Genomic DNA, 23,004 nt, shown 5'->3' with positions numbered 1-23,004 from the left:
GATTTCACTAGTATTTGGAGGACTGAGCTGTATGATATGTGAATGGGAGAGCCTAGCATCATCAGTGGACAGACCAGATCAAATGAACTCTGTAGAAAAGTTCACACTTAGAAGCTGGTTTTGGTTTTTTAATGCCTTGATTAGGCTTAATTGAGGCTGCACCAATTTCAAGATAAGCACTCCAGAGACAAACTAAGATTGCTACTATTATTTATACAGTACTTAAAGCATGAATGGAGCTTGAGCTGTCACAGAACCAGCACAGTCCTTGTCCTGCTGGCTTGTCACCTCCAGGCTGGGCACGTTGCTGGAAATGGGCACACCAGTCGAGCTGAGCATGAACTTCTGATCAGTGTAGGATGTAAGAGAGAGAGGTGGGCAACAATGAACAAGGGTTAGAAAGATGTCACCAGCCTATTTGTTCTTCCCTCAAGAGCGAGATTTCCCAAAGAGATATACAGCCACAGACAAACTCATCAAACCCGTCCTGGTGCGGTTTTCCCGAGAGATCTGTTCCCTTACAACGCGCAAAGCCTTGGTTCAGGAAGCAGCTAGGTTCTTTTGAAAAAAAGATCGGGAACATTTTCCTTGTTGAGAGCCGAATAAGCCTTTCAAACAACTTTGACCTAAGAACGTGAGAAATGCCATCGTGGGTCCGTAGTGCATTTAGTACAGCGTTCTGTCTCTCATGGGGGCAGCAGCAAATCAGAGTAGCCAAGCCTGGCCACCACTCCTCTCCAGTTCTCCCAGCGCCCACCATCATCCAGCTAGGGATGTTGATGTCTGCCTATTGCCATTCATGTCTGGTTTGGATCTATTGTATGTGAATTTGTCTAACGGCTTTTATACTATCTGATTTCACAACCACCTGTGGCAAAAGCATCCCAGAAGCTCATACTTTGGAAGAAGTATTTTCTTTTATCTATATTAAGCTCGTCTTCTAACATCAGTAAGTGTCCCTCTACTGCTGAGGGATTTAGTGTGTGACAAATTCGTCACCTCCATGATTTTGTAAACCTCAGTCATATCACCCCCATCAGTTTTCTTTTCTCCAGACTAAAGAGTCTTAGTCTTTATAGTATCTTCTTCTGAAGTAGTTGCTCCATCTCCTTGAACATTTTGGTAGTCCTTTTCTATGCCTTTTCTAACCCGACTGTATTCATCCAGAGGCAAGCAAATCATTGTCAGGTACCTGCCAAGTACGGCGTTAGGTTTCTCCAAGTCCATTCTTAATTCTAATGTAATGGTATATCCTAAGTGAGAACAACAAAGTCTCAAAGCGAGGCGGAAAAACAACTAACAGTTGATGCTCTCATGTGCAGTACATGACTGAAGCATCAAGATGCTTCATTTGGATAACACAGCCGTCATAAACAAATGAGACTATAGAAACTATCTGAGTGTCTCCTGCTCCAGTACATCACACTAGGTATGTAAAGTGTGAAAAGGGTCGGAAGCTGTGGCAAATTCGGTGGAGAAAGGAATGACTGCTGATGTGTGTTGTTCAGCAAGGAAAGCTGGCGGTGGCAGGCGGGTGTTCAATACTGATACACAAAAGTTACAGCTGTTACGAACTGATGTCACGGCTGGCATCTGTCCTCTTTGTTTAGAGACTTACAAATAGATAAACCATTGTTATTCCTCTAAAGTACAAGGTAAATAATGGGTTTTCAACCAAGGCAAAAACACCCAGCAACTTTGACCGAATGAATGTATCTCCTGAGGTATTTTTCTCATCTTGATTGCAGTCATGTGTCAGCTTTCCAGTAGATGAGCTGGCAAAGGGCCACTGCTAACGGGATCTTCAGTAGGAAGAGTAGAGGGATCTCTTGAACTTCTTGTGATTGCACAGATCCCTTGAGTTTTGAGGCTTTCAGGTGTCTTTATTCTACCCTACTGTGTGAGTAACTGAAAAGCAAGACCAAACTCTTTCATGTATTTGCCAATTTTACAAATAGCTTGTCCTAATCAGCAGAATATACCCATCGGAGAAATATGTCTATGCCTTGAAGAGCCAATAAAAAGTCAGTTGGTAACAGTGGAGGTTGTTCAAGCTAGTGAAGTTCAGTTGGAACTGATGTATATTTTAGGGCAATCTTTAAGAAGGGAACTGATTCAACAATGATATCTGAAACAGGTTTCAGTGTGTTCTGCAGAGAAATTCAGACTCAGCTCCCATGATAAAAATGAATTTTCCCCTTTAGGTTTTGACAATGCGTGGTAATGAGCATGGTGTACTGTTGCAGCATTTAACTGAGCGCTTGGTAAATGCGCTTGAATGAGTGTTGGCTCTATGTGGTCTTGTGCTGACTGTGTGTGGCCTTCTGATTACCTTCGGTCATGATTAATTCTTTTCATTGTAACCAACATTAGAGATTAAAGTGTGTTCGGGTAATGATGAAACCAGCTGTTTCCTTAAAATAGTCAAATGAAAGAGTTAAACTAAAATCTTGAAACTGAAATGATACCAAGATACTCACCAGTCCCATTGGTCAGAACAGTTGGCCCACCCAAATTCTCCCTTGAGTGCTGAATGTATCTGTCCATCAATAAAGAACATCAGGTGATGTGATGGGTCTGAAGACCACAGACCTCCTGTAAATGGTGCCACGTGTAGGGTGAGGGAGCAAGAGACATTGATTCAGATGGCGTGAGTCTTACTAACCTTGTTTCTTTTGAATTTTCCCAAATAGGGTCGAGACTGCAGTGTGCCCATTAATTCTTGCATTCAAAATCCCTGTCAGAATGGAGGGACCTGCCACCTCACCGAGGCAAATAAAGATGGATTCAGGTAGTAACACAAAGTTCATTTAAAATAAGATGATAAAATTAAATGTGTTTCTACTTTGCAATAATGAACTATAATAGCTACTTTATAAAAGCTGCTGCATGTGACATTTCTATTTGCTATACAAAAAAATTAATCTGGTTTCATTGGTGACAAATTGTTTCCTCTGAAACAGGCCTCCTTATTTCTCATAATGGAATATACTCTTAAGAGCTGTTTTGAGCGGTCTCCCTGATCTGCATTGTGTTATCTGTGTGCTAATTTTCCTTGGGGGCATTTCAAACTCACATATACCCTTTTTTGTATTTGTAAAGTAAGCATCTGTTGCTTGACAACCAGATGCAAAATGTTTTCATACTGAAGAATCTTGTAGACAAACAGGCTTTAAAGAAACAAAAAACGGGGAGAGATTGCCACATCTTGGGCATCGTGCCTGCAAGAGAATAACCTTTACAGTTGGACGTTACGGGTTTCAGTTTTCCCATGTAGGAAAGATGTAGCATGGGTGGGGATGCTCCAAGAGGACTCCAGAAATTTTCATGAGGTAACTGAGAGATTTGTGCTGCTACTTTACAGCTAAGAAAATACAAGTTTGAGGCTTTGGCCACTAGTTGTCATTAAAGTTGATACAAATTTTTTTTAGAAAAGAGTTGCTGAAATTTTTGTAGATTTGGTCCTCGGTATTTATGCTATTTCTTGCACAAAATACGTACAGAAGTACACCATACTGTTGTTTCAATTGCATATATGAAAGCCTCACTTCTAAAAGCTTTTATACGTTACCGAGGCTGCTGTTTTGTCTTCTCCTATATATAGCTTCCTACCAGTGACAGCTGGAAGGAGACACAGAATTGCAAGGTTTATAAATGGTGTAAGCAGGGAGTCAAACCAGTACATTTTTTCAGTTTGATTCCAGTTTAGTTTCAGCTGTGATTAAGATGGTTCCAACTAAAGTTAACTGTTTGTTAACCAAGTCAGCAAACCCATATCTTATGTCAGAAAATAGGATTTTTTCAAATTAGAAAGGGCCAGGTAAAAGTTTGGGTGACTGACAGGACTTTAGGTGCAGTGGGGGGTTAGCACCCCCCTCCTGTTCCCCTACAAATGGTAGGATGCCTTTTATATTTCCAGCAGAGCACTGTGGCTTCTTTTTGACTCCCCAAATCCCTCCTGCGGAAATGAGGCACAGAAGAGCTTCCATTTTGCCCCGTGGGGAAGCAGAAAATGGAAGAAGTGCCCCAAAGTTGCTCTCTGTCTCTGTGCCTGCCCACCCTCAAGAATCCCCCCCTTACAGAAGCAGATCCAGCACATGCTGGGCACAGGAGGACACTGAAGATACTACAGTGGAAAAGTGCAGGTGGACAGGGAGGAAGGGACACTGTCAGGCTCTGTTACAAGCAACAACCTGAGGCTTTCCAACATGGCCACGTCTCCATGAGGGGCAGTGTAGAGCTCAGCTTGAGCACCTGTGACGAGGCCCTGAGCAAAGCAGAAGAGCGCATCTCCTGGGTACAGATGCATTTGTACGGTCATACTGGTGCACGGTGGTGGGAGAGGGCGAGGAGGCTCTGCAGACCATAGCACGTGCAAATGGACATGCTGCTTGAGAGGACCCCCTCGATTTTGGTGAAACCACTACTCTGCACTTGTGATCTGATATACCTCTTCTGAATTCAGATTTTAGCAGGCCTAGCAATTTCTGGAGTAAAAGTTCAGGTTCTGCTTGAGAGAAATAAAGGTCCGGTGGTCTTCAGTTCGGGTTCCTTTCCAGTCACCCTCATGTAATACTGTTTAGGTAGCTTTTTCTAGCTTGTGCTGAAGCAAAATTGTACCATATTAGAATATCTGTTTTCTGTCACTCGGTACTCATTTTTCAAAAATCTAGCTGATATTAAAAATGTGCTAGTAAAACATTTTATAATATCCATAATACTGGAATGAAAGGCTTCAGCTTATATTTTGGATCGTGTTTTTCCTTGGCGTTTTAGTTCTCTTCAGTGGTAGAAAGTAAAAAGTTTTGAATGACCTGAAACGAAAGCTGCTTCTAAATTTTTCTCATGGAGAATTTTCCAATTTCAGAGGCTTTGCTTCAGTTCCAAATGAACGTAGTTTTTGAGATACTTTACAAAACTGCAGGGGTGGTTTTGTTGCTTAACAACATTTGAGGCTTTTTAGGGAAGATTTCTGCTTTTATAGTTATTTATATGGTTTCAGTTGGTCTAATACAAGGCACATAAGACCATATCTCAACAAAATCTTGCTTCATAAAATTAAATGTTCAGCTTAAGAGTTGCTCTGTTTTCTCTCCGTGTTTTTAATTCAGTCAGTCCATAGCCCCAGCTGCTCTGGAGAACAGGAGCGTGGGGCTTTAGCGTGTCTTAGAGAAATGTGGTGGTGGGGATGGAACAGTCAGTGATAAAGAAATATTTTGAAATTGAATTTGGTTGGTTTGGGTTTTTTTGGTGGGAAATCTCCCCTCCAGTGGATGGCAGCAGTCAGAGTTACGTGCATATAAATTACGTTCATCAGGATGGGAAAACATTGCCTTCGATTATATGCTGCGAGGAAGTGGATGTCAGAAACATTTTCATGAGAGGCCTCCTTGGATTTTTCTGTTGTGTGGCCTGTAAAAGAAATTATATCTTCTGTATATTCTCTTCCCTAGGGAAATATATTCATACACAAGCTCTGCTGCCAAACTTGTCAAATCTTTACTCTTGCAGAAAGGAAACTTAAGCCAAAGCTCTCTCCCTATGAAATGCCAAGCAGTTTAACTCTCAAGTTTCTGTAGCCTTGGACAAGAAAATTACCTTTTAAATAATGCTAAGGTGGCGATGTTCCCCAGGCAAAGACAGGAAATTCATAGTTATGACTGCGATTCCAGCCTGACTCGCCCGCTGTGCCTGGTGCCCACGAGGGCTCGCAGCAGCAGGCGGCTGAGCCGCTCAGGTTTGTTGTCATAGCAGGTCCTGGTGGGGCAGCCGAAGGGCAAAGGTTCAGCTGGAGTTCTTCAGTCCTTCTTGGCATCTTTTATTCTTGCACTTTTTCAATTCTGAGTAATTTTCACATTCTCTTTTTTTCAGGCAGGGACTTCTTCTGTATTAAAGAACAGTTAAGTGACATCCTGTGGCTCAGGAGATTAGAAACATGGAAGTTCTTCCTCCCTTTGAATAGCTCATTCTAATCTAATCTAATCTAATCTATGTCTTCTTTGACAGAAGGTTGCCAGAAAAGGTGCTTATTGAGACTGATAATGTAAGATGGTCAATCAGACGTGTCCTGGTCATTTGGCATGCCTGTAAGTGAGACTTTGAGAAAGGAGGCAGAGCTCTCAGCTCTGCTTCAGTTAGCCACAGGCAACCAGCTGATCTTTGATAACCTACAGCGTTGGGAAACAAAGTCTCTGGATTATTTTAACTTTTCTCCATATAAAACCCCCTCTATTTCCAGAGCGTTTTCTTTAGCATTTTCCACAAACTTTAAGTTCCCTCATAAATATAAAATCCTGGAACTGATTAACTCCCTAGTGTTAATTCTGCCTAGTTCAAGGAAAAACGTTGCACTTCCAGACTTACAGGCTACTCCATTGGGATGCAGATGTAAAAAGCTCCTTTACCAAGAAACTGTAATGTTCCTGAAAGAATTTACTATCTCTATTTAAAAGTTGATTTTTTGAAACGTGATACACTGTATGCATGCCTATTTTAATAAACAGATGCTAAACTGTTACATTAGAGTTTATGAAAAAAATAATTTTGAATATAGTAAACTTACAAAATTGTCAGTATACTTCAGCTCCAAAAGTTTACCCCCAGAATGTTGTCATTAAGTTCTGTGTTCCCTTGTGCCTTCATGAGGATAATGGGGTTTTACTTAGTTCTTTATTTTTAGGAAAACACAACACTAACAGAAAATCCGTGAACTGGAGGAATAGGGAATTTGGACCTTTATGCGATCACAGTGTCTTAGAAAATAGTTCTTTCCGGCATGGCTCCATTGTTTCTGAGGTCCAAATGAAATGCTGTCTCTCACTGCTTCACCATTTAGTCAGTACAAAGTTTTCATCATTGTCTCTGGAATTAATTTTCTCTCTCGGTCAGCTGGAACCCAAGTTTGATGACCTTCCAGTCACTCTGCAAACTTCATTTTTCTTCTAAGCTTTTTCTGGGAAAATACATACAAACAGTCCCAAACTGCAACTCTTTCAACATACGGTTCAATCCGGGTCCCAAATTGTATGTTTTATCTTTTAATTTCAGTCCTCATATTTGGCACATTTGAATGCAAGTCAAAATAAAGAATCGTACGTAAGCAATAATGTAAAGGCTCCCTATAATACATAGGGACCAGTAGCCAAATGTCATCAATTATGCTGACATTTCCTTCAGTATGGAATGTTTCCTAATACTGAGCAATTGTATGTTAACAATCCTGTATGTATTGTTACTAATGGTGACTCTATTGAGTTGAACCATTACTGTGATAGTATTTAATAATGTCATTTTTAATTGCATACATCCAAGCTGTCCCAATCCTTTTGTGGAAGGAAAATGGTGTTATATTCACATAAAAATAACCAGCACAAAGCCACTCTTGTTGCTTTTCTTTAAATGGAGAGAAAAATTTGTGCTCCCAAACTGAGACCTTGGATGCCAAGTTGCAGCCTGGAGCATATTTTTATGGCTGAGTTATAAACCGCTGAAAATGGGGTTTTGTAATCGAAAAGGGAGACATGATGAATGTGCCACTGTATTTAATTAGATGTCTTTAACCCTCTCCCCGACACTTGCATTGCCACAAAAGATGGTGTGCCAGCTCTTCTTTCTTATCTGCCTCCTGTGATCCTCTGGATCATTGCAGGGTCAGCAAGAGGACATATTTTATTAGCAATAATGAGCTTCAGACAGGAAAAGAAAATATTTCTTATTGATTTATTGTGTCCTAAATTGGATTTATTTGAGCAGTTTGGTTTTGGTTATTCATGGTGAAGGTTTTCCAGCTCTCATGACCTGTGAATGGTCCCTGCAGAGCTGAATGAAGATGACTGTTAGCATGTGACCTATATGCCTGTTCTGTACCCATCTAGAAGATCTTACTGTTGTGGTGGCTCAAGACACATTCCCTGCCCTTTTTTCTTCCTCTTTGTTATTCCCTTAGTTTCTGAGGTTGCACATGTCATGAAGAACCTAACCTTATCCTGAGGGTCCAACCTAGGACCTGCTGAAGGTGGATGCAGAGCTCTGTGCCATCCCTCCCTTGGGAGTCCCTGCGCTCTGCTCAGTCTGTGGCACACAGGAGGAAGAGAAGCACAGGGCATGCTGCGAGCAACCAGCCCAAAAGTGCTGCAGTTTTCTGCACGGATTCTGAAGATCTCCTATTTCTCCAGGGCATTCCCCACCTCAACCCCATGTCACCTACATAAAGCAGGATAACCACCCCGTGTCCACTTTGTCCGTCTGAGCTGAGAAAAATACCCTGCAGCTATCTCTGCATTGGAAATTCTCCTGGTTTCAGAGAGCAGTGGATGGCAATTAGTGTGATTGCTCTGGTGCTTTCTGGTTTTCGTCATCATCAGTCAGTAGTGCTTTACCTTTGTTCGGTTCCTTTTCTGCCACCAGAACTTGCATGGGAAAGGAAATGAAGAGCTGAGTGGATGTGTAGTTTGGACGGGAACTCGAAACAAGACAACTTCCCTTCCACACACACGCTTTCTGTGACTAGTGAACAGCCATACGCTTCAAACGTCCTTGCTGGCTTCTTAGAAGCCACTGAAAGGACTGGAGCACTTAACACGTGTTTTTAGACTCTCTTTTAGGAAACGGGCCTCCAGTTCTTCATCGCTTACGGCTAGTTTAAAATACAAAAGGTTCTCTTAGCAACCATAACTTCTAGATCTAGAGAGGAAACTGAGATTGAAAAAAAATTAAAGTCATTCTTCAACCACTTAGTTCCTTACACTCCCTCTAGGGACCACACATCACAGTCTTGTGAGATAAAATATTTAGTGCAATTATTCTTCAGTAGTGTCCACGTCCTCACAGAACCATTCCTAGCGCTCTCATTGTTTGTTTGTGTTTTAGTTGAATTATCTAGACATCATCAGCTCTTCTACAAATAGATGTTGGAGGAGCTGTAGAAGTACTGAAACCTTACTTTACTTGTAAAAGCAATCATTCCCAAACATTTCTTGTTTGGACAAGTGACAAAGTGGTAATGAAAAGAAAATGTTCATGTCTGTAAACTCAATTCAAGCCGTTGTTCTTTAAAGAGAGTGAGCTATCTAAAAGCTGCCAAGTCGCCCTATGATTGTGCAGTCCTCAGTAGGCAAGTATCCACATACTCACAAAATCATTAACAAAATCATTAACAGAGAAGCCAAGGATTTGAATATTGTGATGAGTGTTTACTCTCCTGCCCTGGAGATGCTTGCTTCGATTCAGGGCTAGGGTTATCAACAAAGAAAGCAAAGGGAAGCACGACAGAAGCTGTCTCCTGCTGATGCTTTCATGTCTCATGTAAATAATTACATGACCCCATGAACCATCAGACTGCATCCTTCACCAAACACATGGGGTTAAAGCGCTCTGTACTTCACAACAGCGGTGAATTTGGCTCCAGCGATTCACTTTTATATGATTTAATTCCGTTTTATACCTCAAACCTCCTGCCCCTTCAGATCCATGCTAACTTTTATTATTTTTTTTCTTTCTCCATAGCTGTTCTTGTGTCCTTGGGTATGAGGGGGAGAGGTGTGAAATAAACCCAGATGACTGCGAGGATAATGACTGCGAGAATAACTCTACATGTGTGGATGGGATCAACAACTATGTCTGTCTCTGCCCTCCTAATTACACAGGTAAGAAAGGGCCACAACCAGAGAACAGGAATCCATGAGGACTCCCTTCCGTGCCTGAAGGGGAGGGTCCAAATGCATGTTTACTTTGTCCAGGAGTGTATAGTTAACCAAGAATCTAGTCCCATTTTAAAGCAACCTGGATGTCTTACTGGAAAGATGTTAGTTCTACCAGTATTGCAGTACACGTGCTCACAAACATGGCCACTTTTCTGAGTCAAAATACTGATGCTTCGTTGTAAAATACATTAAAAAATAGTGAAGTTTAAGGTATCAGAGAAATTTGTACTTCTGCACGCACGTTCTGTAAATGTATTTCAGAAATATTCCCAGTGCTGAGCTGAGTCTCATATACATCTGTTCTGAATCTTGGAAAATAAAAATAGTTCCTGTTTAAATTATGGTAGGAAAATAGGTTTTGGGGCATGGCTTTCACCTGAGATCTCAGAGGTCCGCATTTGTTAAATAAAATGAGCCTGACAATGTGCTATTTAAATTCATTATCTGCATTTCACAAGTGGAGAAGCAAAGGCTGTGCAAGAACCCGTAGGCTCAGTTGCAGACTTCAGAGTGCGCCCGTGGCAGTCAGCCCAGCTCGGCAGATGTGCAGTCACCTGCTAAGTCCACGGTGACAGAAGTTGGTAACTGAGTTAGAAACGGAATTAGTATTTCCAGCGCCCGTCCTGCATTTCAGATAAATTCCTTCCTAAACCTCCTGCAAGAGCAGAAACCCTCCTAAGTGGTATCTAAAAGTGCTTTTTCTCAAGTCATTACTGGAGCATACCGTTGACTCATTCAAACTGCGTTAGCACGGCCTTCCTGGCTCGACATGGAGTGGTAAGGAAACACCTGCAATAGTTCCTACTTCCATCCTTTGAAATGGGTTTATTACCTTCTAAGCATGGAGAAATAATGAAGGGCTTCTTGTACACTGGAATATATTACATGTCAGGGGATTTAATGAGGATCAAGCTTGAGTGGCTGAGTAAGGCAGGAGGAAAGCTTCTAGAATTTCCAAACTCTTAAAATACTTTTGTGGCTGATACAAAGGAGGCCCATGTAAATCTTTAGCTGAGAAAAGCCTTATGACTTGAATGTACATTTATTGGAGTTCTAAAATGATCTTTCTGCCAAAAACTGAAAAACTTCAGCTTAGCAGAGTAAAGAGTTTTGCTTATAGGATGTTGAGCCCATTGTGCTTACTTGTGCACTGTTTATGTGAGCTGTTCTTGGGTGGTTTCAAGCAAAACTCTATACAAGGAGGCAGAGTTTTTACATTTACAAGAGGAAATATATTTGCCCGGCCAAGAAAAGAGATATCTAGTAAGGAACGGAATCCAGCATATATGCAAATGCGCTATCCTTTTCACAGGCATATTGCAGATTATCTTGGGTTTTGCAGACAAAAAAGGCAGGAAAGAACTAGATTGGGATTTCTTCTCAAATGGCAGTCTGGATAGGGGCCAGAGAATTCATATGATATGATACTGCAGAATCAGTTTTGCAATATTTTTAATCAACTTCCAGCTTTTTTTTTTTTTTTTTACCTGAATATTGTCTGTGCTGTGCTTATGCTTATTAGCAGGAGTTTGTCAAATACTAGACCCCAGTCTTACAACGTAGGAGACACACAATTGTATATAGCACACAATAAGCATTTGCTATCACCATGCAGCCAATAGTTTTGACTATAGTTGAAACAAACTGAATTTTTTTAAGAAGAGCAGGAAATACTTCTGGAAAATATAATCTGAATCATAAGTGAAAAAGATTGCAAAAATAAGGGTGTTGCTTAAATTAGAAAGCTGAAGCGTTAACAATAGTTCATGTGGGTTAAAAATAGGAAGAGTTTAGCGAACTATGATAAAAGAATTGCCTTAACCTGCTTTACCTCCATTTTGGAGGGAGATATTTCATCAAACCTGATCAGTCACCTAGAAGGACTCACTGCGGTGCAGCTGGCTGGGCTGAAATATCCCTCGGAGGTACACCTGGCCCTCTCAGAGCAAAGGCAGGGAACAGCATAAAATGGCTGGGAGAACTGAAGCCATCAGCCAAAAGAAGTTACGTACGAGCCAAGCAAATCTGAGCCATGGTTTTGAGGGTGCTCTAAGAGTCGAATCCAAACACAAGAAACTGGACATGATCTGAAGTTGCTTGATTGAATGAACAGCAGCTAAGGAAATGCCGTGGAAGCACACAGGCAAGTCACGAAGAAGCACTTTGAAAGGATTTGTGTGCCTGACCTGAACAGAGAGGGATCTGTTGACCAAAGAGTTTGACTGAAGTCTCCTGTGACATCCAGGGCATCTCTGTGTATATTCTCTTTAAATAAGCTTTTTTATACTGAAGCAATACCTGAAGCTACTATGGCAGTATCTATAAAAAAAAAAAGTAGGTGCAGATGACTTTAATATTGTGTTGAATATGCTAAGAATAGTGAATGCTAACATTTCAGAGAGAAAGCGGGTCACTGGAGGAGTCAGGAATACTTATTCCGGTGCTCAGAATTGTGCATCGAGCTACCTGCCTCCCTCTCAGGTGCTGACTGTGCTAAACGTTGTGTTAGCAAACTGTGTGGGCCTCAGAGTTGCCAAGTGTATGGATTTTATCTATGTTTATATGAGCAAAGAGTGGATGACGGAGGGTACTTTCCAGGGAAGCAGTTTTTCTGTGAAATAGTCTGGGGGACGGTGAGCCCTCAGTGTGGTACTTTGCCTAAAAGGGCAGTGATATCCATAGGCCAGGTGTATCTAGTGGGACCGAAAATGTAGGTAATATCTCTTTGTGTTGTGCCCAAATATTAGACATAGTTCTGTTGTTCAGAATTCAAGGAGCAAATTGAGAGATGAGAAAGAGGATTAGAAGTGAAACATAAAAAAACATTGGGGGATTGAGAACAGGTCTTGAAGATCTCAAGAAAAATCTTATTTGGCTTAACAAAGAGTAGCAGACAGAGCAAGCTTTTCTTTTGCCCTTTTTTTTTTCCCCACAAAGACTTATATGGAGAATAGAAATTTCTTTAAAAGGTTCATTGGCTGGCCTTTGTGGCTGAACAAATACAGACCATGTATTTTTATCAGTTTAGTTATACAAGACTTGTTGGTTCTAGATACAAACTGGATTTCTCAGCAGATGCTGTAGTTCAAACACAAGTTAATTCAAGAGTGGTCTGTGTTACACTGGAGATCAGACTAGATGTTTCTGTACTGATAATCTGTGATGTTTTGAGTTACAGTCAGGCTGTTGGTTATAGATGCCCAGCTCAGCTATTGCAGATTCCGTCTTTCCTCGACTGTAGAGGCAGGCAGGCAGGCTCTGGTAGGACTGCGAAGTAGGTAGCCGGAATCCCTCATCACTCTTGTGGCCTGGGATGCCATAATACTGGTAAGACTGCAATGCTATTACAGTAAACACTGCATGTATGAAATAAATGTATGTTGTATACAAAGAATAGTCTGAATACGGGGAGGAAGAAGATCCAAGAGCATGTATGTATGTTGTTCTGTAAGAAATATTTAGGATCCCTCTTGGTTTAGTTGACTAATGGTTAAATCATGAGAGTAAATCTTATGCTCCTTAATGAAATGCAAATTAAAAATGCATGTGTTGGAAACGTTGACTATTGACAGAGTTGCAGTATCCAGGGTTTGGTTTTTTCCATACCTTAGCATTTTCCTGCTTTATCTTCTGTCTGTCTAGTTTTACTTGTTATAGCCTTTTTAGGAAACAATATCCCAAATAATGATGCATAAATTTTGCTTTCATCGGTTGGAATAATGAAGGCCAAAGATCTTTCTTCAATTAATAACTTTTTGCAGTGTTTTCCTTTAAAATTCCTTGACAGTCTTTTCCCCCACTCAAAGTAGATGAAAAATGGCCAATCTGTTAAGTGACTGCTGAGGGAAGGAGTTTCCCACACTCCAGCCCCATTTCACTTTCATTTAAAAAAGAAAACAAAAAACCACACCAAAAACCGACCCACACTCGCACAATAACCTCCTTCCTAGTTCCTTTCCATCTAATAACTTTAAAACAATGTGCAAATACAAACGGATTCTATGAAATAGGCAAGTATAAGTTAAAGACGACAAAACTGAGAGGGAGGGTAGGCAGATAGCTGATTGCCATAAAAAAGATTCAAGCCCTTACCTGCACCACCAGGATTCCTCACCATTCTTCAAGTCAATGTTTTCAATGTTTGTTGCCTGTATTTACATAACCAAACCAATACTCATGCTGTGTAGCAGAGTCCTGATGCCTTTTATTGCCAGCTGCTGTCTTATTTTTCCTCTCCCCAACTGGTTACTTTAATCCTGAAGCTAAATTATAAATATGTGTTTCCTCCAGGATAATCGTGTACCCAAAGTCCAGCCAGCTCTAAAGCCTGAGCAGTCTGTGGGCTGCTGTACAACCTGCTGGGACCCCTTGTTGGATTACAGGTCCTCCTTACAGTTTTGTAGGCTTTCCTCCTCTTCAAAAAGAAACATGTATAGGAACATCGAGAGGAAGCCGTGAATTAGATCAGTTACCCCGGTACTTTTCCTTTTTGTATTTTTCTAATTTTTATCTTTTTCTAATTTTTGTCTTTTTGGCTTTAACGTGGCCTACGTGCAGCTATCAATGCAAACATTGCGCTGTCTCCCTAGCTTTGTAGTTTAGAAATGTAGGGCAAAATTCATACAATTTTTCCCTTCCATTCCTTTTTTCTGTTCGCTACTGTCATAGACCTTCTTGAGAGCCATCACTGTTTTGCTTATAGTTCTAGATCCAAATACAGCGTTTCATGCCTCCAAAGAGATCCTCTCCTCAGCCTCACTACCCTCTGTGCTCTCCCTTGCAGAGGTGTCCAAACATACATTAAGGACAAAATGCACTGTACCAAACACCTACTGTGTACTTTGGATGGTTTTATGCTTTACTTGCTAGTTTATTTAGTTTTGTTTGTTTGCTGTGACTTTTCCTTCTTCCTATCTGTTTGATTTTAGCCAGAAGCAGAAATGCATAGTGCTTACACACAGAAAAATCAGGAAATATTTCAGGTTTTCGTAAGGATCCTAAAAAGCCTCAGCAAATAGCCACACTTCTTTGTTCTGAAACGTAAACAAAGAAATTAGTGACTTCTACTGCTGAAAATAGGTCTTTTCTAAAATACATGGCATCCCATGGTGGGAAGCGGGGGGAGCAAGCGTTTCAAAATAGTTTGTTTCCCTGGGAAAAAGCTGCGAGCAGTGTGTATCGCAGAAAAAAAAGAACGACAACCAAAAAAAAAGCTAGAAACTACCAGACATTTCTGGTTTTATGTGTTTGGAAGAGAAGGCTAAGATCTATTTTACCTTAGGGGACCTTGTGGTGTCCTGTGGTAGATGGTATCTGAGATTTTTGCAGTTATGCTACTTTTAGACAGAACACTATTCACTGTTGGTGATTACGGTCACTTTTTCTGGCACATCTGATTGTGGTCATGTTGCATGGCCAAAGCCAAGCACTTATCAAGCCAAACAACTCTGGAAGAAAGAAGTTGTGTCGTGACTTGTGGCTGACACTCTGCTGGAGCTCTCCAGCCCGTTTCCCATCGCTAACCGTGGTGAGACTGGTTTGCAGCAATCCCTGAGACGGGCACCAGTGACAGCTGAATGAAGCTGAAGTGGATCATTGCACCATAGGTTATTTTTTCCCCCTTGCGAGTTTTTAACTACGTGCTTGATATAGGAACAGGAAGGTTTTAGGTAGTGTGGTTCAGCCTTGTGGTTTCACAAGGATATGGACTGCCTAATAAACACTGAAGGCTTAAACAACTATATAACTATCAGCCTCTTTTAAAGTTTTGGAACTTTTAGCCATCATTTCCTCGAGACAAACAGAAAATTGTGGTCAAAGTTTGGTGTGTTTTCTTCCTTTTATTTGGAGGAGTTCTGCCTTACATGGAAGTTTCTCAGTTTTAGTTACTTGGCAAATGTGAAGTGTGTTTGCTTTCTGTGCAAAAAATAAAAAGGCACCCGCATTTCCCACTTGTATAACTGTGAATGAGAAGAGCTGGAAGTTTTTAGCTTTGTTCAAGAGCCTAAGCCCGTTTCCAGCCCTGTTTTATTGAGAGAGAACCACATGTCACTGCTATCAGATTGGACTCTCTTATCTCATTGTACCGGGACTGAAGAAGGAAATAGCACAGTAACTGGCGGTGCTGCAGCCTGCCTTTAGTCTCGGTATGGGTGTCCTGTCATGTGGGAGCCCTCAGCTCCAGGATTTCCTCTGGTCACGTTCCCATTTGTAAAATGTAGTGTGTCATGTTTGGGGAACCAGATATACTGGAGAATTTCTCTTGGTTCATCAGGACCACAGTGTATCTCTAAGAAAATGGAATCTCAGCTACTACTCCCTTAAAGGATGGGTGGAGTGAATATCATCCTCGAGTGGGATTCATGACTCATTAAATCCAATCTGTGAAGAAACACATCAGAGGATTAGAAGTTCACCACAAGCCCATTACTTACCTGCTTACTGGCAGATGGTGCATGCTGCATAGTTAATAAAGCTGGGAGGAGCAGAGTCTGCCTATGGACAGTCAGCGTGTTCAGCGCTCCGACACCACAGTGGTGGCCGTGTTGGAACTGCCAGTAGGAAATAAGTAAATCTTTCTGCATAGAAAGTATTCTTCAGAGACCTCAATTGGTTCAAAGGCTGTATTTGCGTTTACGTGGCAAGGTTTTGTAGCCGGGGAGGAGGGGGGTTGTAAGGTGGCTTCTGTGAGAAGAGATCAGGAGCTGCTCCCCTGTCAGACCTGCGGCTGCCTAAAGCTGAGCCCATCAGCAGCGCTGATGAAAAAACGTGAGAGAAGCAACTATGCAAACGCCAAGGTCCGTGAAGAAGGGGGAAGAGGTACTCCAGGTGCTGGAGCAGAAATTTCCTTGCAGCCCATGGAGAAGACCACAGTGAAGCAAGTTGTCCCCCTGCAGCCCATGAAGGACCACGTCGGAGCAGATATCCACACGGCAGCTCGTGGAGGACCCCGTGCCAGAGCAGGGGGATATGCCTTGAAAGAAGCTGCAGCCCACGGAGAGCCCACACAAGGAGCAGGCTCCTGGCAGGAGCTGCAGCCCATGTAGGAGCAGGTTTTCTGACAGGAACTGTGTCCCTTCGGTCTGTTCCTGAAGAACTGTATCCCGTGGAAAGGACCCACACTGGTTCTTGAAGAACTGCAGCCTGTGGGAAGGACCCACCTTGGAGAGCTTCATGAAGGACTGTCTCCCATGGGAGGGAGCCCATGCTGGAGCAGGGGAACAGCGCGAGGAGGAGGGAGTGGCAGAGAGAAAGCGTTATGAACGGACCGCAACCCCCATTCCCTATCCCCCATTCAGACAGGCGTGAGTCTACAGTGTCTCCGCTGTCCTGTCTGCCAGCCCCAAAAGGACGTCTCAGAAAACGTATGGCATCTCAGATGTGACTGGACGCACTAGATTGTGTGAATAACTGAATTGATCCCTAATAGATTCCAGAGAAATCACGTAACCCGTATGAAGTAATACAGCTCAAAAAAATGGGGGGGGGTCCAGCAAAATTAGGATCTATTCCAGACGCAGTGGTTCTGAGGGACAGTGCTATATGCAGGTCACTACCTTGTAAGAGCCCTGGAAATTGTCTGGTTTGGTTGGTGTTTTACATGCTGTGGTGTTGTGGCATTTATGATGTTGAATATGGTTTTTTTGTACTTTGGCAGTGCACAGAACTAGAACATATTCCTTGTTCAAGATTCAGAAATAATGAAAGGATCATTATTTCTTTACCCAGATCTTGTTTAATCAGTTATCCCTTTTTTTAACCTCAAGATTAGAGATAATTGCTCCTTAATTCTGAAAACCAAGCCACTTTGGGAATCTCAATGTGGAGTCTAACTTCAGGTTCCCACTTAATAGGCCAAAACCTGATACGTGAAAACTCAGATATGAGTTTCTAAAGCATTAACACAGAATGAAAAGCATAAAGTAACTTTTAGTTCTTTGCCTACTAAGCGTTGTGGGCAGTGTTTGTCAAGCAAGATCCAACTTCATCAGTAATCCAGCCGGGGAATTCTGCTACAGTGCATTTCAGGTAATTTCTTTTATGTTTTGGTATCTAACATGGCAGCCGAGTGCATTTGCTGCTGAAGGATTTTCACAGAGTTTCTCTTCGTTGCAAGCTGAAACAGTTTGGAAGTAAAAAATTCCTTTTTTTATTTTCTAAGATGAGCCTCAAATCTTTTTCATCAAACATCAACAACATTCCTAACTGAATTAGTTTCTTGGAGGAACATCCTATGTCTGTCCCACCCAACCATTTTTAGGTTCTGTGTTCTCCTGAAATTTCCAATTGGCACTGACTTCTTTTTAATAACTGAAAAGAGAGAAGGGGAAAACAAAACACAAAAAAACCATTTCTTCCGATACAAGTTATTAGATACAAAATGAGTAATCTCTTATGAGAAAAACAGTGCAGTATTTTTTATTAGCCGTAAGGAGAAGAGTTCCATTCTGGCTTACCTGGCAAAGTTCAGAAAATTGCAACATACTATTTAACCACCCAAATCTGTATCTCCTCCCTGTGCAGCCTGTAAAAGTTTGCTCTGTGGATAAAGGCCAGGCTTTCTTCATCCTTTCTTCACTGTAAGCGCTTTCCTTTTCTCAAGTAATGTTGTGAAATTCTTGACAGCATTTTTGCTTTTAGTCTTCCAGGCCCTACAAAAGCTGCTCTCACATTAAGCATGAGAATATCTTCTATGTTGCTTTACCAGTTATTTCATGAATACTCTGAATGGGAGAACAGAGTATCACCCCACTGACATATGAAACAGAAGAAAAATCATCTAACTCATTGGTTGCAAACTGGCCGTCTAGATTGTCTTTTCAGAACTGCAGTTTTACTTACAGATAAGTAAAATGCTATTACTGCATCCAATCTCTCTCTCACTGATTAAGGAGAATTAGTGTAACTTGGATCCTGGGTTTAAAAGTCTAATGTGGCATGAAATATATCGCTCTCATGATAGCACGGAACGGAAAAAAAGAAAGATGATGATTAAACTGTGTGTAAAAGTCATCTTTATTGCTCTGTTGTTGTTTTGGCTTCGTTCTGAGACGTGTGGAAGGCTACAGAAAAGCCCAAGCGTGTTTCTTGGCCGCTCTTCATAAGCAGCAAGCCCTGTAAAAAGTGAATGTGGAAAGCCCTGTGAAATTCATGATTTTGCTGAAAAATTAAGAGCAGGAAAATGTTGCATGAGACGAAGAAATATTTTGCTGTGTTTTTTTGAAAAGCCACAAGCAATGCTGGTGAAGGGGACAAGGGAGGTAGTTTCAAAGGGGCAAAATACCTTCTGTGTTGTTTTGGGATTTATTGTTCTCTCTCTCTCTTTTTTTTTCTTAAACGCATGAGACAACGGCAGTGGGAGATCCACCTGTTAGTGTTCCACCTGTCAGTACAACTTGGTTCTTATCTGGAAGTTGCATTTTTTGTGGCAGATCAGACTGCTTCCTTCATCTGTTTAGTGCGTGCTTCTCCTAAGCAAGCACCAATTACCAGCACGTTACCACCAGCCTTAAGGAGTTTGAAATGCAGTGCCCATACGGCCGAGGATGGGCCTGTCTTTATAAAGGTGCCCTCTTCGTACCACACCTCAGTTCTACAGACCACAGAACATTATTGACCTAATACCTCCAGCTACTATGAAAAATAAAACCTGATGGCAAAAGTCATTTTCCTCTTGTAAATCTGGCATAGTCTTAATCTGTTCTTCACTGGAGTGCATTGCGCGTTGATCTATTCTCTTTGGCTTTAATGAAAGAGAGTAAGCGTGCCTTGATGAAACAAAAAAACATTATTTGGGATAAAAAAATTTGCTTAACTGATTAGAAAAGAAGTACAGTCGTCATTTTCTCATCTTGGATACAAGTACTTTCAAAACCCTTGTGTACCCAAGTTGGAGCTCTGATTTGAGAATACATAGGAGAGGGGAAAATGGGGAGGCTGGATTATTCTCTACGTTTGGGAAAGCATTACACTGAAGTTTTCTGTTGTTTTAGCATGATCAAATGTCTCCCACAAAGAGAATCAGTGCTGCTAGAAGTTGGCCTAAGATTAATGTCCAGTTTGTCTTTAGGTTCGCATAGCTATCCAATGAGAAATTTGGACTAGACCTTTAATTGCTGCACAGAGGAGCAGCCCTGTGTCACTCCAAAAAAAGAGGATCAGATTTTTCCTCTGATCCTGACATTAAAGCAGCCAATGAATATTGCACTCTCAGGTCTGAGGGCAGATTTTTTGGCCCGGATATTTTCTGAGTGAATAAAATATGAGAAAGTCTTTGTGTAGCTGGTGCCTTGGGTTTTGCTTTTCAGAAAGCGTTTTATTTCCCTGGCATGCTTTCTGCAACATCTAGTGAACATTGGTGGAGCCTGAAATAATGTTTCAAGAAGAATTTTCTTCCTGAGATGAGGCAGCTCTAGTTGCAAGGCATTCCCAAGTGAGCTCCCTAATGAGTGATAGATGGGAAAAATAACAGGAAGGATCCTTAAATGTTCCAAGTTTTGCATGAAAAATGATAAATTTTTTTGGATGCTATGTTTGGTACCTAGCCTAGAATTCTCCTACATTTTGATAGTGGTGCCTTCAGAATGACACAGTGAGTCATAATATTTGACATTTGGGGAGATTTTTACTGGATCTCTAAGCACTTGTCAAGACTGTTGAGAAGAATACTTAAAGAAGAATTATGATTTCCTTTGAGAGTTTATGAAACTGTTCTTATTTTTTTAAAGCCTGTTTCCTTTTCTTCAAAACAACAAAAAAGAAGAAAGAGAAGCTTCAAAAGTATGTATTGACCATTTTTAGTGAAAGGATAGTTGAAGGCTTCTATCTGTGCTGTATTCAGTTATTAAATGGTCTTCCAAAAATATTTCCAGCTTTAGATCATTGAGTTCTTTTAATGTGACCAGCCAGTTACTTTTTTTTCATGTTTATTTTCACATAAGATTCATAGCACACAAGGGACATGAGGAATACCAAGACGACGAACTGGCAGTTGTCCAGGCATCGTAGCAAGTTCTGACCTGCTCATGTTGATGTCTGCCCAAAGGCTGAGGGAGTTGCTTTGCTTGTTAGGATTTGGGAGGGTTGGTGGGCTGTGGATTTGGGGATTGCTTAGTAAGCAGACCTATCTCCAGTTCTGCCACCTCAAAAATGTGTTAATAGCTGTCCCCAGTGGCAGCTGTGTTCGTATTTGTAAGACTTGAATGTCCCTAGTTGCTTTTGAGGAGTAACAGAGTACAATGGCAAACCTCGAGCCCAGTGAATGATCTGTTTCCCTGGTTCCCATGGATTTGCAGCATTCAATCCCATTGGCACGTCCCCCTTCCTGAGCTGGATACATTCGTTACCTTTGCCCAAGATTTGTCCAGGGCTGTAAAAAGACTTGGTAGTATTTAGTAGTGGTGGCTTCCTGGGATTCCTTGGCTCCAGATGGAATTGGTTGCCTTAGAACTGATGCTATGAACAATAAACTGTCCACTGCAGATTGCCATGCCAGATTTCTCTGGTGTTGCCCAACCCAGCCCACTAAAAGTCATAAGGGTATGTAAGGCACATGAATACAGGGTTTGTGCTGGTAGTACGCTCTCTCATGCCTCCAGGGCTTGTATTCTTGCTCCACTTTCTCACTTACGCTTGACAACTCTCAAAAGCAGATATATTAGATGTTCCATGTTTGAAACAAACAAAAAAATGAGTAATTTTTGCAAATACAGATTATACTTCCATTCTAATATGAAGAGTCAAATAAAGAGCAATGTAATTTGTACTGTAGGGAGGCTGGAGATGTGGGAGAAGTCACCTGAAGGGGTGAGCTGGGGGGGTTAACAACTTAAACCGTACCTGTCACCACCAGAGTCATCCTCAAAATTGTGCTCTCAGTCATCCCTGCCAGATCACAAGACTGATAAAAGGAGGACGGTTCTGATCTGCATTTTTCCATCTGAATTTTGATCTTTGTAGTTTGCTTGGCTTGCGTTTTCAAGTTTTTCTCTGTAGCCGCTAGAGTTAGAAACGTAAGGATTTTTGAAAATGGAGTTTCTCCCAAGATAGGTGGAGCTGCAGCTTCATGAAAATACTGCTAAAACATCGCCAGCCCACCAGCGCCTCCCACGTTATCCTTTTTCCCACGCTATCCACATGGCTTGTTGCTCATGTGGTGGTGTGTATCGTGTATAGGCACACAAAATATGCATAACCTTGAAACCCTGCAGATGTGGTCTTCTGATAGAGCTGCTTGGGGGACTTTGGGACTGTAGCTTTTGGGGGTTTCCATGTTGAGAGTACCTGACCTTTGCTTTTCCTGCAAGGCTTTGGGAGGTGTGGGGTAGCTTTCTGTTGGTTTCTCGGGAAGGCAGATTTCTGTGGTCTTTGGCTGGATCTCAAATCCTGGGGTACTGAAGTGTGACCTAATAATTTAGGACTCGGAGAAGGGTGGTATTTCAATAAACTATCTGGTTTTGAACATTCTAGAACTATTAATTATTAAAATTTATACAAATCCAGGGAGGTGCATGGCATGTAACACACCATACCTATAAACAGCTGAGCTGAGCTTACATGTGATGGGGTTTTTTCTGAAAAGACATCATCTCCTGTGAGCACAATAGAGCTAGTACTTTTCTTATAAATAGTGAATGTTTTATAATTGCGTGCAGTCCTAAAGCTGGTTCCTATTATTGAGAGTCACAGAGGTTTTGGGGGGAGGGTTTGTGGGTTGTTGTTCTTTTCCAGAACGATGTCCAATCAGCTTCTTTGGCAGAGTATTAACTACGGCTAAATGATGTTGCAGTGTGAAAATGTTACGGTCTAATGAGCAACTTCGCTTTTGTGTCACTTTCTTGCTTTGACATAAGAGGTTCTGGGTCAGGAACTGCCCATTTGATCCTTAGTCTGTCTCCAAGTGGAGTTTATATGTCAGTACTTTTTACACCAGCCTTTCAAATTCATGTGATAGAAACAGTGCAGTCACTATAGGTCAAAGGAGCCCAATTTAATGAAGTCTCACGTGCCCTCACAAGCAATATTGTTGCCTCCTGCTGAACTACTGCGTTGTCTCCACGTAGGGAGGTTCGCCGTCCCTGAACATCGTGGCTGAAGCTCCTTCAGGATTGTCCAAGTTGCGTTACAGCTTCTTTGCTTTTCTTTTGCCTCAGGTGAGCTGTGCGATGAGGTGATTAACCACTGTGTTCCTGATCTAAATCCGTGCCAGCATGAGTCCAAATGTCTTCCCCTTGACAAAGGAACCAGGTAAGCGCGTGTGTATATTCGTCTCCACACACTGGGCAGATCCATCCATTGGCTTGAC

At 41.6% G+C, this 23,004-nt stretch overlaps 1 protein-coding gene across 1 annotated transcript in view; it reads left to right on the top strand.

Moving 5' to 3' along the window:
* Nucleotides 1–23,004, top strand: part of SLIT3 (slit guidance ligand 3) — a gene marked incomplete at both ends in the record, with an annotated part of 527,658 nt that overhangs the window by 466,750 nt on the left and 37,904 nt on the right. The window contains 3 exons of the mRNA XM_082324538.1: nucleotides 2,694–2,791; nucleotides 9,505–9,644; nucleotides 22,853–22,946. Of these exons, the coding sequence (XP_082180664.1) occupies nucleotides 2,694–2,791; nucleotides 9,505–9,644; nucleotides 22,853–22,946 (332 nt within the window). The remainder of the gene's footprint in view (nucleotides 1–2,693; nucleotides 2,792–9,504; nucleotides 9,645–22,852; nucleotides 22,947–23,004) is intronic.

The sequence above is a fragment of the Platalea leucorodia genome (genome assembly GCF_965183815.1).
Source record: "Platalea leucorodia genome assembly, chromosome: 11".
Lineage (NCBI taxonomy): Eukaryota > Metazoa > Chordata > Aves > Pelecaniformes > Threskiornithidae > Platalea > Platalea leucorodia.
Note: the sequence above shows the minus strand (reverse complement) of the source record. Positions and strands in the feature narration are given on the sequence as shown.